The 19,658-nt window shown below is 36.1% G+C and overlaps 1 protein-coding gene across 2 annotated transcripts in view; it reads left to right on the top strand.

Moving 5' to 3' along the window:
* The window catches only part of ABCA12 (ATP binding cassette subfamily A member 12), a 167,826-nt gene that overhangs the window by 128,711 nt on the left and 19,457 nt on the right, over nucleotides 1–19,658 (top strand). For both annotated transcript variants that reach the window (XM_040986400.1, XM_040986399.1), the window contains exons 32-39: nucleotides 751–987; nucleotides 1,345–1,495; nucleotides 4,175–4,427; nucleotides 7,196–7,282; nucleotides 8,007–8,100; nucleotides 11,627–11,754; nucleotides 13,082–13,169; nucleotides 14,895–15,000. In XM_040986400.1, the coding sequence (XP_040842334.1) occupies nucleotides 751–987; nucleotides 1,345–1,495; nucleotides 4,175–4,427; nucleotides 7,196–7,282; nucleotides 8,007–8,100; nucleotides 11,627–11,754; nucleotides 13,082–13,169; nucleotides 14,895–15,000 (1,144 nt within the window). The remainder of the gene's footprint in view (nucleotides 1–750; nucleotides 988–1,344; nucleotides 1,496–4,174; nucleotides 4,428–7,195; nucleotides 7,283–8,006; nucleotides 8,101–11,626; nucleotides 11,755–13,081; nucleotides 13,170–14,894; nucleotides 15,001–19,658) is intronic.

The following is a 19,658-nucleotide window of genomic DNA, read 5'->3' as shown; positions in this document are numbered from 1 at the left end:
AGTTGTATATTTACTTTCTGAGCAGCATTCCTCCTATGACAGTATGGAAACTAATTCAAACACATCCACAGAGCTTTCACATCTTTGGATAAACAAAGATGCTGACTAGGGATTCCTGTGTGCCTAAGAAAGCATCTCAGTGTCACGCCAGATGTATAGGCTCCAAAGTGAGTTTTGATCACCACCATTTATTTCATATCTATTCATCCTTACAAGATTTTCAAAATACAAAGTAGTTCATTGTTATATTCATTATTTATTTCAGGAATGTATGTTTTAGATTCATATTATGCCCTGAACACTGTTCTAGGCACTGAGGACACAACAGAGTAACACAATCTCTGGACTCATGACATATGCATTCTAATGGACTTTGAAGAATTCAAATGATGCACTCACTAAGGGATTATTTAATGCGTTAATACTAGTATTCAGTATATGGTTTAGTATTTCTAAGCTATGGATAGAAATAGAGCAGGAGAAAAAAATGTTACTGTGGTGCAATTTTTGAGCAGAATATTGAGAAGGAGTCCCTGAGAAAGTGAGAGTTCAGGAATGAGTTGGGGCCTTTGAGCACAAGGATTGCCTTATACAACACTGTGCAGACGTAAAACTGGCAAGGAGCCCCTGGAAAAGAGACGCGCTATCTGACTCTGGTCAAGAATAATGGAAAGAAATCACTAGCGCTTATTGCGGGCCCTTGGCCCCCAAGGACTAAAGAAAGCAGCGTTTTACTGTTTTTGTCTTTAGAGTCCTAATCTCAGCGCCAATGCGGTCTGTGACACGATGGCTGTGACAGCGATGATCCGATCACACCTCCCAGAAGCCTACCTCAAGGAGGATATTGGGGGAGAGCTGGTTTACGTGCTCCCTCCTTTCAGCACTAAAGTCTCAGGAGCGTACTTGTCCCTCCTAAGAGCACTGGACAGGGGCATGGGCAGCCTCAACATCGGGTGCTATGGCATCTCAGACACCACCGTGGAAGAGGTACACCTGGACATTTTTTCTCTTAGAGTTGATGAAACTTGTTTTTGCCTTAAAATGAATAGGTATTGTTATTTAAGCAAACAAAATAATTAATTTTCATAGAATCAGAAAAGCTTTAACCATCTTAAAATTATTTGTATGTAAGTCTGACTTCTAAGAACAAAGACTCATGACAACTCTTTATATTTTAATTTAAAACACAACCATTTGCATTGTAAATACAAATATAGCCATCCAAAGTCAGCTTGGAAATGGCTGTTATAATAAAAATGATAAAAATTCAAGTTAAGAATTGAGCTCAGAAAGAAGTGTCATATACTTTGTATGCTAATGAAGTAATCTGTGTTTTCTTTCTAGGTCTTTCTGAACTTAACTAAAGACTCACAAAAAAGTACTGATATGAGTCTGGAGCACTTGACGCAAAAGAAAATTGGGAATTCCAGTGCCAATGGCATCTCAACCCCTGATGATTTATCTATGAGCAGCAGCAATTTCACAGACAGAGATGGTATAAATCTACTGTAGATATTTTGCTTAATTCTGATGAATGACATAAATGATAAAATCATAGTACCAATGCATTGTTTAACATCAACCTTAAATTTTTACTCTAAATTAAAAAAATCAGAGAACTATATACCTCTTTTGATTATGTAAAAAAGTCATTAAACCAAGTTGAAATCTTGTTTTCAAAAGGACTCTGGAAAAAATAAGGGAACCGGTATGCTGGAATGGTGGTGGTGAATACTCCTTCCACTCACCAGAAACCATATTAAATATGTAACTCATTATAATTTAAAATGTAAATCATTAAAATCTAAAACTTAAAATGATTTGTGCTATCCAACAGTGGACAAGGTTGCCATTTGGGTAATTCACTCCCTGTTACTTGAAGGTGATAAAACGGAGTCAACAGTTTCAACAACAAAAAAGATTTGTTTAAAAAGCAAATCCTGTCATCATTCTTCATAGAACTTCATTGGAAAAGATGCCTAATTTTCTCCTACTCTGAGTTAGCTAGGTGCTGAAAAAATACTTTTAGAGTATGGGAGAGTCCTTAGGTTAATTAAGATGGACGTGTTGACTAAGAATGTATTATAGATTACTGTTTTCCAGTTCCTTTTTGGGGATATGTTTCACAAAACTCACGCATCTTGTTATGAATTTAAGAGGTGACATTCTTTTGAAAATATTATTTGTTGGTAGTTTTCCTCTTGCTGATAGTCAATTTATACCTCTGGAAATACTATTTACTTAAGGAAGCATATAATAAATTGATATATGAGTTATGTAGTCATTTCAATAATTTGCTTCAACTGGTGAAAAAAATCTGTAGGAACAAATCTCTTAATTAAACATTTACCTATCTCTAAAAGTCAGAGAAAATCACCACTGATGTTTGTAGAATTTTGAAAACTGAATCTCATTTGTTCTTTGACATAATCTTCATTTATCACCCTTTGGGGAACATAATTGTAGAGTATATAGAATTGAGATTTTGATTAGAAAGTGGTCAGCTACCTTGGAAAGTAAATTTTATGCGTTTGCATCTCCATCTGCCTCAAAATTTGAACTATTCTTCAGTCAAAATGTTCCCATTATTGACATTATCTTTGAGAAAGCACATTTACTCCATTTGATACACCTGTAAGCCATCCACATGTAATTTCTAAAGAAACAGAAAAGCATACTAATTAACTCAAAATATTCGACTCCTTCTGATTTCCTTCTGCCGAGATAGGAGTTTGCATTTAAACTTGTTCACTGTGTTTAATTGGAATTCATTTTAAATTAAGCAGCTTTGTATTTCTTGTTATCAGCTAAATGAAGATCATGATTTTTGTGCTGCATAACTTGCGATGGAAAATTAAAAATATACACAGAGTTGATGAATACTGTCATCATCTAGGAAGGTGTGTTGGTGGCAGGCTTTACAAAGAATGCTATATTTTTAAACCTTTTTTTTTAGAAAAGGTTGCTGAAATTATTAGCCACCTGAGCTCTGGTGAGGAACCAGTGGTTTACGTCTTCTCTATCTCCTTAGACAAAGGAGACATGGATTTTTTTCTAGGCATCTAAAGAGCACATCAAAGTTGAGATGGAATGGGGTTGATTTTTTTTTCCAAGTGAGCTCTTTTTAAAATAATGGTTAAAATGGAGCCTTAAAAAGCCATGCATTCATAACACAAACAATCAGTATTGAAGCTGAAATTATACTTTGTCAGCAAGTATGTTTCCCTTTTCCTGACTTGTGGTGCATTCACTGGCCCTCCTGAGGCCACTGGCAAGGGGGGTGATGACACTCACCAGAGCACTCTGTGGGCAGTGTTAGACTCACTGAATACACTGCAAGGGAATGGTATGCAGGCAAGGCATCTAGGGGCAGCTGCCTGCTGCTGCAGCGCGCGCACACACACACACACACACACGCGTACATATTTCTATACATGTAGTATGTATGTGTGTGTATACATATATTTGCATGTTATATAGCAGAGTGCCACTAGCCAGGGATTTTCCCACTCAGAGGGACTTTTCCATCACTAATAACTTCCTTATTTTTGGAGACCTTGCCTATACAATTATCAGTGCTTTCCTTATTGCTGGGTATTTTCTCATCACTAATGATTTCCTTATGATTAGCACCTTTTGCATCACAAGTAACTTCCTTATTACCAGGTGCCCAGGTGAACTCCATGAGAGCAGAGCCAATTAGACTTACAATCCATGAATCACTCATAATAGGAATGAGTTCTTAGATTGGTGATTCTATGCATCTTACTGAAATTCAGTCTCTTGATAGGAACTTTTTTTTGAGTATCGGTAATTAGTACATATTGCATCTGCACTGAGTCTTTGTGGAATTTAATATTTGTTTTACAATGCTAGATATATTTTATATGAAAACTTACTATGTATATGACTAGTACTATTTTGTGTCCAGGGAATGATAATTTTCAAAGTAGTTTGATGCAGTTAGTATTATAGTGTTCGATTATAGGCTTAGCATGAAGGTTGACAGATGTGCAAGTTGTAAGGATGAATTGCTGAGCCTTTAACCCAAGTCCGTATTGTAAAGTGTTCTTAACTTTTTCCCTCATGCTACAGTATGTATCCATAGCGTTAGGAGTCACTTGATTGATTTATCAAGGTACCCAGAACCATATCAATTCTCTTTCTGAATCAGACAAAACCCTGACGAGAGGAGACAGGCTGGAAGGTGTGGGGCTGCTACTGAAGAAGGTAGTGGCCATCTTCATCAAGAGGTTCCACCACACTCGCAGGAACTGGAAAGGTCTCATTGCACAGGTCATCCTTCCCATCGTCTTCGTGACCACTGCCATGGGCCTTGGCACCCTGAGACATTCCAACAATGACTATCCCGAGATCCAGATCTCCCCCTCTCTCTATGGCACCTCAGATCAGACAGCCTTCTACGCGTAAGTGTCTTTCCAATAACAGAAACTTTCTTTTTTTTTACTATCACTTTCTCTTTATAAGGTGAACAAATGTGATGTATTTCATCTGTACAGATTTAGGAGCACACCCTATTCTCTCATCCAGACTCCCATCCTTTCTCTTCCTCCTTTCCTATATTTTCTTTTAATTTTTACATTCATATACTGTGTTCATTTTGCAACTACAAGCTTAAGTCTCCATCAACAAATACCAAAAAAACAAAAACAAACAAACAAACAAACAAAACCCCTGCTTTTTCTCAAGAGTATGGACAAGGGCTGTAAACAATAATCAAATTTTAAAATGTCAGTATCACTCAAATATGTTACATTCTTTGTGATCTGTAAATTAATTACCAGAAGTTCGGGAAAACATGTGATCTGTCTTTTTAGAACTAGCTCATTTCAGTAAGCATAATTGTTTCCAGTCACATACATTTTGTTGCAAAAGATGGAATGTTGGCACTTTTTTTTAAAGACTGAGTACTATTAAAAAAAATACTGAGTAGTATTACATAGTATATAAATACCGCGTTTTCTTTATCCAGTCATCAGTTGGTGAACATGTATTTTTTAAAAGATTTATTTATTTTAATTGGAAAGTCAGATATACAGAAAGGAGAAGAGACAGAGAGGAAGATCTTTCGCCCATTGGTTCACTCCCCAAGTGATCGCAACAGCCGGAGCTGAGCCAAGCTGAAGCCAGGAGCCAGAAGATCCTCCCACGTCTCCCACACAGGTTCAAGGTCCCAAGGCTTTGGGCTGTCCTTGATTGCTTTCCCAGGCCACAGGCAGGGAGCTGGATGGCAAGCAGTGCTGCCAGGATTGGAACCGGTGCCCATATGGGATCCTGGTGCATGCAAGGCAAAGACTTTAGCTGCTAGGCAACTGCGCCAGGCCCAGTGGACATCCTTGTTGATTCATATCTTAGCTATAGTGAATTGGGCTACAGTACTCATGGTAATAGAAATAACTTTTATATGTTGATTTCATTTATTTTGGATAAATTCCAAGAATGGGATGGATAGATCTTAGGTAGATCTATTTTCAGATTTCTGAAGTATCTCAACTGTCTTCTGTAATGGTTGTACTAGATCAAATTCACCCCAGCAGTGGCCTATAGAACCTGTTCCCCTGCATTCTCACCAGTATTTATTCCTTTTTTATTTTGGGGTGATAGCAATGCTAACAGGTGAGATGAAGCCTTGTGGGATTTTAAGTTGCTTCCGCCTTACGGATAGTAATCTGAGCATGTTTTCACATGTCTGTTGGACACTTGAAAATTGCCTGTTCATGACTTTCATTTATTTCTTTACTGGAATACTTGTTTGTTGTTGAGTTTCTTGAACTCTGTATAGATCCTGGATATTAATCCTCTATCAGTAGCACAGTTGGCAAATATTTTCTCCCATTCTGTTAGTTGCTTCTTCACTTTGGTGATGGTTTCTTTTGCAGTTCAGAGCTTCTTAGCTTGATGTCACCCCACTGTCGATTTTTGCTTTTATTGCCTTTGTTTCTGGGTTTTTTTTTTTTAAGTTTTAAAAAATTTTTACTGGAAAGTCAGATTTACCAAGAGAAGAAGAGACAGAGAGAAAGATCTTCCATGTGCTGGTCCCCAAGTGGCCACAACAGCCAGTGCTGAGCCCATCCAAAGTCAGGAGCTAAGAGATTCTTCTAGGTGTCCTACATGGGTGCAGGTTTCCAAGGCTTTGGGCCATCCTCTACTCCTTTCCTCAGCCACAAGCAGGGAGTAGAAAGGGAAGTGGAGCAGCTGGCATACAAAGCTTTACCCACATAGGACTCTGGTACATGCAAGGTGAGAACTTTAGCCACTAGGCTATTGTACCAGGCCCAACTTCTGGGATCTTTTACAAGAAGTCTTCGGCTATGCTAATGTCTTGCAGAGTTTCGCTGATGTTTTCCTCTGGTAATTTGAGAATCAGTTTGTAGGTTTATATCTTTAATCCATTTCGAATTGACTTTGTGCAACTTGTAAGGCAGGGGTCTTGTTTCATTCTTTTGCATGTGAAGATGTAATTTTTCCAGCAACATTTGTTGAAAAGACTGCCCTCTCTCTGGGGATTGATTTTAGCTTGTTTGTACAGAGTTGTTCACTGTAGATGTGTGGATTAATCTCTGGGATTTCTATTCTGTTCTATTGATCTACATACCTATATTTGTTCCAGCACCTTCTGTTTTGATAATAACTGCACTCTAACTTTATCTCCAAAGTGTTTACAGAAATGTGTCCTCTACCTGACCAAATGTTGATGAATAAAGACTGCATTGCTTAATTCTGCTCAAGGAATGGACAGCTTGATTTATTGCTATTTACTATTTATTGTCAATAAATGGCCCTTTAAGACTTTTTGTGTGTGTGAAAATAAAGCTATAGTAGAAATTCATTTTTAATTTTGTGAGACTTTAATCAAGAAATCAGGTTTCTCAATTTATTATAGTATGCAACAAATGGCTTTTGATTGGTCTCACAAATATTGAGTAACAATGTCAGAATCCTGTATAATACAATGGGATATATACAGTCGGCAATCAGTACGTGCATGTGCCAGTTACAATGACAGGACGGCAAAGTAGACTGCAATTTGTTTCCACTGACACCTTCTGTGAGTCTTTTTTAGAAAATAATTCAATAGATAGCTCTTTCCTTTTCTAAAATAATTGATTAGAAACAGCTTAACAAAGAATAGCAGGAGAATTAACCATTTGTTTCCAACTGTTTAATATTTCAGGAATTCTCACCCGAGTACAGATGCACTGGTCTCAGCGATGTGGAGCTTCCCTGGCGTTGACAACCTGTGTTTGAACACCAGTAACCCGTAAGTAGTGTTGGCCCTTTCCCCTTTATTTTCAGGGTTTCAGCTTATGGTTATGGAAGTATTTTTGTGTGCGTTATTGGCTGAAATGGTGTACTTCCCTGCAGAAGTCTTTTTTTTATCTATTTCCTTTAATTCACTGTATGGGTATGCTATGCTATAATAATAAATACTAGATGCTTTATAATTTATACAGCTCAGTTTACTAAGAAGCTGAGGCGCATGGAAACTGGGATACTCTTCTGTAGAAACCCAAACAATAAGATGTGTAGCTAAAGCTCAGATCCAAGTCTTCTGACCACAGTTCTCAAGTTTTCACACTTCCCAGCACTACTTATTCAAAAGTTTAATGATAGTACATAAATACAAATAAACCTGACCTTGATGTATTATTATGCTAATGTATTCCTTCTGTCAGAGAGGAAGAAAAGAGCAGAGGATGAAGCGTAAGGATACCACATTCTGCCACAGGTCAACAGGCATTGGTCCAGGCATTGGACCCCCTTATTCCCCACCATGAAATGTCAAAACACTTGGAAATGGTAGTATAATGGTTAGTCACAATATGAAAAATTAGCAAATCAGTCTTAGGACAGCATATCCAAATGCAATATCAAGTTTTTGGTTATATGTGCCTAGATAAACATGACAACACATACACACCTCACTACCTTATCATTTTTTTGACATTGATTGTTATGAAATACAATATCATTTTTATTTGCAGGCAATGTTTAAAGAGAGACAGTTTGGGAAAATGGAACACCAGTGGAGAACCTATTACTAATTTTGGTGTTTGCTCCTGCTCAAAACATGTCCAGGTGAGATGGAATTCAATTTCAGTGAAATTGGGAAAGAAAGGGAATGATTATAAAAACTTGAAAGATCTAGTGAGGTTATGGAAGTCAATATAATCTCATTTTGGGGGATAGGGGATTTAGCACCTCAGATAATATGCTCTAAGAATATTGACCTTAAATCCAACTTAGTACAAATTTCCAAAGGCAGGTAACACTCTGATGTTCTTTGTGAAAATCAACTGAAAGTGTATTTCTGGTTTCAGTTTAGCTCTACTAAGAAAACTGCATGTATCACACAATGAAATGCCACCATAACTGTCACTTTTGAAAATTCAGTGAGACTGCCAGTGTAGAGGTCAGCAGGGAAGGTAATCCCATGAACATCTAGAACAGAACCCAAACCCTGTCTCCAAGCAACACCTCCAGATTGCAAGAAGAATTATTTCCTGAAACAGAAGCTCTTATTCTGTCTATAGTCTATAGATACAGACCTTAGCTTCCTAAGCCTGTTTATTTTCCAACCTTTCAACAGAAGAAAGTTCACTAAGGAAGTTAAAGATGGAGAGAGGAACAAGATACTTATTATATTCCTCACAGTCACTATATTATTAATTTACCTTCTCATAGAGAAGGAATCTACCAACTTTGTCTTCACAGTGGAATATGGTTGTATCCTAAACTGTTCTTCTACAATACTTAGAAGGGAAATAATAGGACTATGTTAATTTTGATCTGATTTAATTAATTAATTAATTTATTTATTGGTTTTGATATTCTCATGTAAAATACCTGTTTAGAGTAAGACCTGGTATTCCACAAGAATCTTACAGACATCTTACATGTTAAAAAAATTGGTCTTAAAAGCAGTAAGTGTTTTTAAGTTTCCCCATTATTAAGTTATTAACCAGCTTATTAAAGCTAGTTTCTGGAATTTTTAAGTATTTTCTTGAGTTGACAATAAAAGGTAACTAAAATTGCAATCTGAGTGATTTTTTATTAATTAAAACACTCCATTAGGTCTTAATTTTTATCCTATTGTGTCATTTCTAATTACTTAATAATAATGAGGTAATTTTGCATAATTGAAACTCTACACACAAAACTTATTCTGTTAAAGTCCTAGATTTTTGAAGAAAATTTATACTTTATATACATCAAAAGATGCAGTTAAAAGCATAAAAATGAAAAACAATGGCGTGAAGGATATTTTTAACACACAATAAAGAACCCAAATCCAAAACATATGTAAAGAAGTTCTACAAATAAATAAGAAAAAGAAAAATTAGCAAAATAGTTTAAGAGGCACTTCACAAATATTACATATGGTTGGTCAATAAATAGTTGAAAAGCCATTAGGGAAGTACAAACTAAAGCCACAGAGCAACCCCACTTCACAATCAAAAGGTTTAAAATTAAAAAGAGAGATTCCAAGTGTTGGCAAGGATAAGCAGTAGCCTTTAACTCTCATACTCTACTGATGGGATTTTAATTTTGTACAAATAGTTTTTTTTCAAAAACATATATTTATTTTTATCTGAAAGGCAGATTTACAGAGAAAGTGAGAGAGAGAGAGAAAGAAAGAGAAAGATACACAGATTTTCCATCTGCTGATTCATTCCCCAAATAGCCACAACAGCCAGAGTTGAAGCAACACAAATCCAGAAGCGAGGAGATTTTTCTGGGTCTGCCAAGTGGGTTGAGAGGCCCAAGCATTTCCATCCTCCGCTGCATTCCCAGGGCATTATCAGGGAGCTGGATTAGAAATGCAGCAGGTTAAGGAAGCACTTGTACTGCCAGCATCACATGTTGGTGGGCTGATTCAAGTCTCAGCTGCTTAACCTCCATTATGGCTTCCTGCTAATGTGCCTGGGAAGGCAGTTTAAGATAGACCCAGTGTTTGGGCTGCTATCATCCACGTTTAAGACCTGGATGGAGTCCCTGGCTCTTGACTTCACCTTGACGTACACCTGGTGTTGTGGCCACTCAGAAGTAAAAGAGTAATTGAAGATCTCTGTCTCTCCCTTTCTCTCTCTGATATTCTAATTTTAAATAAATACATAAATCTTTTTAAAAACAATTGTACTATAAAAATATATATACATATAAAAATATATATATACATATAAAATATACCTATATACATATATCTTTAATTAGTTATTAAATCAGTGTCTTTCTGTAATGTGATCTTCAGGTTGACACAAGCTGATATATGATGAAATCCAGCACTAATTTTTCAGAGCAACCTGCAACGTTCTATCTCTGGATGTACAGCTAGTGCTAGGCTCATAATAACACAGGAACATAGTGTAAAGGGCCAGAAGGATAAACTGGGTAAATGCAAGACTCCTCCAAGCTAAACTTTATGGCAATGAGGCATGAATAGCTTTCCTGAGTGAAAAGTGTAGAAAATATAAAGCCAATTATTTAAAACCAAGCTGAAAACAATAATAAGATTTAATGACAATGTAATATTTAACAGTGGAGGAAACCAGGTTAAAGGTATGCAGAAACTTTCTCTACTATCTTTGTAACTTTCTGTAACTCATATTCCAAACAAAAATATTATCTATATAAAAATGCATATACTATACATATAGCTAATACACACACGAAGACTTCAAACCATTCTTGAAAATATCTATTGTGAAGAAAATCTATGAATTTCCAAATCATTTTTCACCAAAAGAAACTTACCTTTTAATTCCATTTTTCGGTGTATTTTAACACACACACATACACAATTAATTTTTGCTTTCTAGGCTAGGTATCTAAAATTAATAAATATGAAGATTACATCAACTGCCACCAATCGTAGTTTATTTTTATTCTGTATTTATCTTATTCTATTTAAAAGGCAGAGAGAGAGAAATATCTTTCATCTGCTCTTTTACTCCCCAGCTGCCTAACAGGCGGAGCTGGCTAGGCCAAGCCAGGAACACAGGACGCTACGTGAAGCTCCCACATGAGTGCCAAGGCCCTAGGTATTTGAGCCATACCTGCTGCCGCCAGCAGGCGGAGTAGCAGGAGACAGAAGCAGAGCTGGAACTCCGGCACCCTGATAGCGCATGTACAGTTCCCAGCAGCTTCCTGGCCTCTGCACCACATGCTTACTCCCAATAGTGCCTATTCAGTCCGGAGACAAACATGTTTTTCTCCTTCCTTGTGAATTATAGAAGGAATTCTGAGCCATCTTAATGGTTAGTTTTATTCTCCAAAAATATTATGCTTGCCTGCTCAGTGAAAGAAAGAGCTCGCAGACTGATCAGCTTATTTTCTTGATGGCTCTGAGTGAGTCCTAACCACATGTACATACACCATGTGAGTAATAACTACTGGTTCTGGGTGTGTGTGTGTGTGTGTGTGTGTGTGTGTGTGTGATAGGCAAGAAGATGTCATTTCAAACCTCTTTTGAGTCAGGGACAGTCTTTTCACACTGTGTCAATTGCAGAAATAAAAAAGTCATAAGATTGAAGTTCCTTGACATTGCTTATGTACCTTGCACAATCTTAAGTCACAGAACTTAACTTTTAACTTTATTTTTCAGGAATGTCCTGAATTTGACTATTCTCCACCTCATAGAAGAACTTATTCTTCTCAAGTAATTTATAACCTCACTGGGCACCGCCTGGAAAATTATCTTATATCAACTGCAAATCAATTTGTCCAGAAAAGGTAAAGCTCTGTTTTGACTGCACTTTGTTATTTTCTAAGTGATTGGTAAATGACTTCCAGCCTTGATGCAAGAAGTACAAATTTCTATCGACTATGTACATGATTAATATTTTTTAGCTTTACCTAGCCAATAGAGCTTCTTGAAATTTAAATGATGACTCTAAATGACAATTCATTGAACCAAACAAAAACATTGGTTTTTGGTTTGTTTTTTTTTTCCCAAGCCTAGAAGGAGTATGTAGATTTGTACTCTCATTTCCCCCTGAAGCAAAAGAGAAGCACTGGTTATATACCAGTTGAAAAAAAAAATTAAGAAGCTTCTGGTGGCAGCTGACTTTAGTTTCAAATCGTAGGGCAGAATATCTGTGAGCACAGAGATGTCCCTAGGAAAGGCCAGACCACCTGAACAGTGACTAGGATCGTAAGGTTCACAATCATTCCTTTCCTTCATCTCTTCCCTCCTGGTTCTCCACATACATGTGATTAATGTTCACTGCAAAACCATGAAGACAGTGAGAAACTACACATAAGACAGAAGAAGAATTTTCTCTACCCAGATATAACTATTATTGATATTTTAGTGTATATGTTTGCAGAAAAATTCTGTTTTATATGCAAAATTCTGTGTTCTAACAACCTAAGCAATATATCAAAGTTGTAATTTACTTGTCAAAACAATAGTTGTAAGACCATTTTAAGTGATGGTACAATTATTTATTTAACCTAATCCTAATTCAGTGGGCATGTAAATTAATCTTAAAATTACTATTCAGATTTTAAAAATCATTTACTTTGCTGTTCCATTAGCATGGAATGATAATAGCTAAGTAAATTCAACTCCACTTCAAACACAATGAAGAGGAAAAGTACAGTGACAGTGGACAAGCTTGGGGAGGAAGAGGGTGGTGGCAGAATTTGGGGTATATAAGATATAGAGACATTTTGAAAATAAGAACTATTGCTATAACAGTTTAGTATTTGTCAACCAAAACTGACAATATAAGCACTAAAATAGTATGATTTTGAGATAGTGCCTGGTTCAGTTAAAATAGAGGAATCAGTTGGATGATATATCACTCATTTTTAAGAGAATTATTGCATCAATGCAATTGTTTAGAAGAACTTTTATCATATAGCCACAGTGTGTACTTAGGAACAGAATATGACATAAGGAACCAATAAAAACATAAAATTTTTGTTAGTGTTTATTTCATACTGTAAATATTCTCTAAGTGGAAAGAAAAAAATTGGGTTCCCAGTCAAGTATTTTGGTCTATGAAGATCTTTTTCCATTAGTACAAATGCAAATTTTCTTTCCCTGTAACAGATATGGAGGTTGGAGTTTTGGGTTGCCCTTGACTGCAGACCTTCGTTTTGATATAACAGCAGTTCCTGCCAATAGAACACTTGCCAAGGTAAGTTATGATCTTGCTGCCCAAGGTTATGCAACTGAGGGTATGAGATGACGCGCTCAAGCATTTTTGTAAAGAATAAGAAATGAACATGATCAGGTTGACGTTTTGCACACCCCACTGGAATCTGATTCCAATCTAATGTAGGTCTCCTTGGGAACAAGTGCACATCAGCATCTGTTTACAAACTGTACTTAACAACATTTTATAAAATAGCCAGGCACACAACATATGCGGAATTAAGATATGGCTTCAAATTAGTTCCATCAAACTACCATAAATAATATAAATCCTCTTCCATTTTAAGGTGAAATCTCCAAAATACTAAAGCACAGGGAAAGACATAAAAGGATGTATGTATATGATTCCATTTACAATAGGATTCAAAATTAGAGAAAACCATATTGTAGAAGGGAAAGGAGGAGTACCAGCACTGGAAAAGACAGAGAGACAGAGAGCATTTGGAGTGCTGGATATTTTCATTTCTCAACTGTGGAAATAGTTTAATGGGTGTGTTCCTTTCAAAAATTTTTTATAACGCACCTTTATGTTTTATCCATTTTTCTTATGCCATAATTTATGAAATGGAAACACATGAGGGAACTTCAAGAATCTCATGGAAAATGGAATTAAAAAGAAGTTTGATGCAAAAAAATTTTGAAATCCATACTTTTTTTCATGACATACATGAACTTTTTCAAGCCCCCATATATTTGTCCTTTCTTTTTAATGCGCCTGTAAACTTAATGAAGTTGGTGGAGAGAGATAATCCAGTTGGCATTTTTTTCTAGTTCATGCCTAGCCAGAGTTTCCTATGTGATGACCTATAAGATTGATGGTCGTGTTAGATATTTTCATATAGTTATCCTTCATATAGTTCTCATTTGCTACTAAGTGATACATACAGCCTTGGGGAATGCAGAGAAACCAGAATTCATTTAGTGGCTATTATACATCAACCACCAGTGTCACCTATCATACACACTAATTTCCTACTTACATCTCTGAAATAGATACACGTAGTATCAAGGGTTTTTCACTGATTTTCACAGGGTCACGGGGAAAGTAACTGGTAAGGTTGTGCTCTCCTTTATTCTCCCCTCTCTCCACACATGGAATAAATATTATTGTATGAACAAAAAAGTTTCTAATATATAGTGATTTCTATCTATATCAAATATGTGATTTTGAACTATAATGTTACTAAATTGTGATGTACCAACATTTTAATCCCTCTGCCCCTTCTAATACAGAAGTTAGAGGTGGTCAGCATCTTGTTTGTTAAAACTAGGAATAGAAAGGGAGTAGGGGGATTTCAAAGTTATCAGTCTTGTTGTCAAGGCCACATGCTTATATTCATATTCTATCTCTTTCTGCAGCTAGGTCCATGTGCCAGTTATTTTTATTCCTATGACTGACAGTAAGGATCCACTAGCTGCATTCTGTGGATATACCACAGAGATGGAGATAATAATAGCTTCTGCAGTTTATTGTAAGCTTTTACTAGAGATGACCTAGAATAATTAATAACTTAGTGCTATCTAACAAAACAACTGCCTTCCCAGTCTCTGCCCATCTCTCCACTTTGGGGTGTGGGTCATACTGTTCCAAGAGGAAACAGGTTATTGGGAAATTAATGCTCTTATTTTAAACATAAATAAGGTAACTTATTAGAAGTCAAGGTAGCTTAATTGATTTGAACATAATCTTGATCTTGGAATTCAACAGGTCTGGTATGATCCAGAGGGCTACCATTCCCTGCCAGCTTACCTCAATAGCCTGAACAATTTCCTCCTGCGAGTTAATATGTCAGAACATAACGCTGCCCGACATGGTAAGTTTGCTTACGACAAAACATTTGGGATTACAACTCTTGCTATTCTCTATATGAAATGCACATTTCCTCTATTTTCTTCCAGAGGCAGGCATTTTATGACATCTAAATCACAGGTCTTTAAAGGAGTTTGGAATTAGTAATCACCACCATATGGAGCATGCTGAGGGTATCGTTGACTTCAGCTCAATTGAATTACCTAGTTTACTAAGTTAGGATAGTAAAACTGAGCTCACACTAGCATCGGACAGGTATAGCTCATAGGAAAGTATTATTAAAATATGTACTTGTTCATTGGCTATTTTTTTTAGAAAATACATTTGTAAATGTTGTCCACAAATCTTAAAATGCATTTTCTACACTTGACTAAAAGCGCTACCATTTATTGAACACTTATAACATGTGCTTCACATGAAATATTGATGATCCTTACAGTACCCTTCAGGCTACATATTATTGCTCTCCACTGCTTTCTTCCTATACCCAGAGGCAGAACTTGGATCAAGGGCTGTGTAACTCCTGCACACTCAGTTTTCTAGTCCTCCATACCACATCTCTGAATTCATTCAGATCTACATCACTTGGTTTGCCAAGAGGTTTCCATATAGTCTTTAATACAAGGTATAAGAGATTGACTTTTCTGATTCAACCACTGTTCATCATATCATTTTACAATAAGATTTAGAAAAACTGAGTAACTCAGTTTCAAGCCTACTAAATATCCTGCTAAGGAGGAAAAACAAAATACACTACGTCTCCTTTAGAAACACTAACATTTACTTTTCTTTCATCTCCCTACTTCTGAGCATAATGGAGTGGACAAAATTATACCGGTGATCATGCAAGTGAATTTTCGAGGTTGGCCAGCATTGTAGTGTAATAGGTAAAGACATCACCTACAACTCCAGCATTGCATATGAGTGTCAGTTTGATTCCTGGCTGCTTCACTTCCAATCCAGCTCTCTGGGCACCCGTGTGAGAAATCCAGAAGAAACTGACTTTGGCCTGGTCCAGATTTGGCTCTTGCAGCCATTTGGGGAGTGAATCAGTGGAAGGGTAGACTTCTCTGTCCCTCTGTCCCTGTAACTCACTTTCAGTTAAACAAATAAATGTTAAAAAAGAAAAAAGAAGAAGAAGTAACTTTAGAGTCACTCACTCTAGAACAGACTTTTCTTTTCTTCTTCTTTTTTTTTTTTTGCATCTTAATTTCCAAGAAAACAGATCCTCCCCACCCTCCACCAAATTCTTTGGTATTTTCTGTGCTCGCTTTGGCAGCACATATACTAAAATTGGAACAAATTCTTTGATATTTTCTTAGGAGAAGGAATCATGAAGAAAATAGCAAGACCGATAGTCTGCAGGTTTAAAGCATCAATAAAGGATATGGTCAAAAGTGGTAAATTGAATTAAAAGTCACATGGATCTAAAGCAACCTGCATTGAAATAGTATTGAGTATGTACCTTTTAGTAGGATATTTTATTCAGAGGAAAACACAAGTATTTCTAAGACAGATAATGAAAGTCTGAGAACAATGAAAATGAATAGGGGAATGGGTGACAAAGTCACAAAGAATAAAAGAGAAATGGTACTTTTGAAGGGCCAGCTTTTTGAAATCTGTACTCTGGTTTTAGACTGGTTAGACAAGGGCAGTGTGATAGGCTGGCTATACATCCTACAATTGTATTTCAGCTACACAATTCTCAAACATAAACTTCATACTGATCCTAAACTAAAATTTATTTTTAATTTAAAAATAAGGCTTTACTTGAGCTATAAAAAGAATAATAGGCATGGACCTTTATTCCTTATTAATTTTCTTATATAGACTTTTGAAAGTGGTAGTTTTCCATCCTCTCTGTAAAGCATTTGATTTCTCTCAAAGAGAAAATCCATATCACTCCAAAACAGTTATTGTTTCATAAGCAGGTATGGGGTCTACCAGGGTAATATTACTTGTCTTTAAAAATCAATCTAATTGTTCTACCACTTCCTTCTGACACACCACTTACTTGAAGGCATTTTTGTTAGATTCTACATGAGCTGGGTTTTATTCCAGCTATAAAATTAATTTTTAAAAAATTACTAGCATACAAATAAAAATCTTTTAATTAGCAATTCCTTATAATGTCAATATCTATTACATACACGCAGTTCCCTCTAGTGGTTAATTTAATATGAAGAAACACAGATGTGTTTTTCCTTAATGAATGTTGCATTACTTCGCTCTCTTTCAAAAATGCTAACACATTGCCCCTTCTGTGCCAGTGTTTATTCAAAATCTTTTTCTGTATTAGTTGAATGGTCAGTGGAAAGTATTGTACTATAGGTCTAAAGCACTAGAAACAGCAGAAAATACATTATTTTAATAGATATTGTATGCATTTTAAGATGTGGTTTCATTTAATAAGTATTCATTGATGAATTGCTGTGCTGAAGATATTATATTGCATACACAGAAGCTACCAAGACAATTGTAATATACATCCCAAATCCTGGCACATTTACTTGATCAACTGAAAATATGTGTATAGTGACCTGCTTTCTCAGGTTTTTTCATGGAAAAGTAAAATATATTTGCAAAGATTCTTCCAGTGAAATACATTTTTTTGGGTTCTAAAATACAAAGGAAAAATAAAAACTTCCTACTACCTATATTATAATTTAACAACAGGTTTTAAATGAGGCCTGATGGAAAACTGAATCTTTTTTTTTAAATGGGTCCATTAACATACAGAAAAAAATTCATACATTCCTCATGATGTGGCTAAAATTACAGCTCAAATTTGGTTTCTGTTATTAGTTTACCTATGTTTTAATTGTATGATTTGTTTTTTATGTAACCTACAATCACTGTTGAACTCTTCTTCAAAATATATAACATTGTACTAAATAAGCATTATAAATACATTAAGGGAGAGGATATGCCTTTAGGATCAGCTGTAATTTGCTTACACATAGGTACTGCATATGGATTTAGTTTCCTAATATAATAAGCATACACTACACAAGCAGTACATTTTCTCTTAGTTCATGACTCTATAGAAACAAACATTTCCGGGACAGTCTTGATTCCATCCCATGCCATTCTTATACAGTTACCAGACATGGCAGGTTTTGTGTTGTATGCAGTCCTCTTTTTAGAATCTGCTGCCAGATCATTTTTGACTCTAGCTAAGCAAAGCTTGCTAAGGACTTGTAAGGGGTGGGCAGGTAAAGATTATTTCTGCCTCAGAGTTTCTTAACAATTGCAGGAAACCCAGATATTTTGGTACTACAGTGAAATTAAGTCGTTACTTTCCTGGATCAAGCAAACATCACTGAACCTTTTTAGATGTTCATGTTTCACAAAAAAAAAAAGTCTTGGGCATGGTGAAATTCTTATTGTGCTCTGGGTGAGCTCTAGAATGGCAGGCACTTTAAAAGTTAAAAGAAGATTTCCCACCACAAACATAGGACAGTAAGGAAGAGTAAGGTGGTATCTGCTTTTTGGTGGAACCTAAAAGTACTGCACTGGGCTTAGGGCAATAGCCTAGTGCCTTAATCCTCACCTTGCATTATGGGATCCCATAACGGTACTGATTCATATCACAGATGCTCCACTTCCCATCCAGCTCCCTGTTTGTGGCATGGGAAAGCAGTGAGGATGGCCTAAAGCCTTGGGACCCTGCACTCATGTGGGAGATCCAGAAGAAGCTCCTAGTCCTTGGCTTGGGATTGGTTCAGCTCCAGTCGTTGTGGCCACTTGGGGAGTGAATCAGCGGATGGAAGATCTTTCTGTCTGTCTCTCCTCTCTGTATAACTGACTTTCCAATTTTTAAAAAAAAACACTTTTAAAAGTCCTGCATTTTTGAGGCACTGTTAAAAACAAATAAGCATGTGATAGAAGGAAACGAAAGTTATTTAAATGTAATACAGAGGAAAAAATAATGCAAGCAATGTTAAAATCCTGGTTTCCTTCCAAAGTTTCCAAAATGTGAAAAACTTTTCTCCTTATGCGTGCACCAACAATTGTACTGATGGAGTCAGGCAAAAAACAGTTTTCTTTTAAAAGAAGATCCCCATCTTCATTGATTCATAGATCATAGTAGCATCGTTTGCTTCAAGGTTTTTTATTTTCATTTCTTCAGCAACACATTGGATATTTAGCAGCATGTTATTTAACTTCATGTTGTTGTAAATTTTCTATTTTTTTCCTGTTATTGATTTTGCTTTATGGCTTTTCATTTAAGGGGATGTATAGTAACTGTGTGGTAGAGTCTGTGATATCCAGATGTGAAGATACAACACAGTATGCATCTGTACTTCCAAATCAAAGATGGATTCCCAATGAAACTATTAAATAGATCTTGACAATCGGATGCTGTGTTCTCTGCCATTATCCATACCTACAATGTCAGGATATACTTAAATAGCAGAATGATGAATATATGACTCTTTATAAAAGAATATAATAGTGTAATAATATAGGGGAAATCAATGGGGGAACAGAGATTTGGTGAAGGGGTATGAGAAGTCCCAGAGTCTACTGAACTGAATCATAAAATAATAAAATAAATTAATTAAAAAAGAGGATCCCCAAAGTAGCAATTTTTCTAACATAATATGAGAAGAAAAGCATGTACATGCACGTATGTCTGTGTATAAATCGGTATTTCTG

Source organism: Ochotona curzoniae, unplaced genomic scaffold (assembly GCF_017591425.1).
Source record: "Ochotona curzoniae isolate NIBS_2020 unplaced genomic scaffold, NIBS_Ocur_1.0 contig_4514, whole genome shotgun sequence".
Lineage (NCBI taxonomy): Eukaryota > Metazoa > Chordata > Mammalia > Lagomorpha > Ochotonidae > Ochotona > Ochotona curzoniae.
Note: the sequence above shows the minus strand (reverse complement) of the source record. Positions and strands in the feature narration are given on the sequence as shown.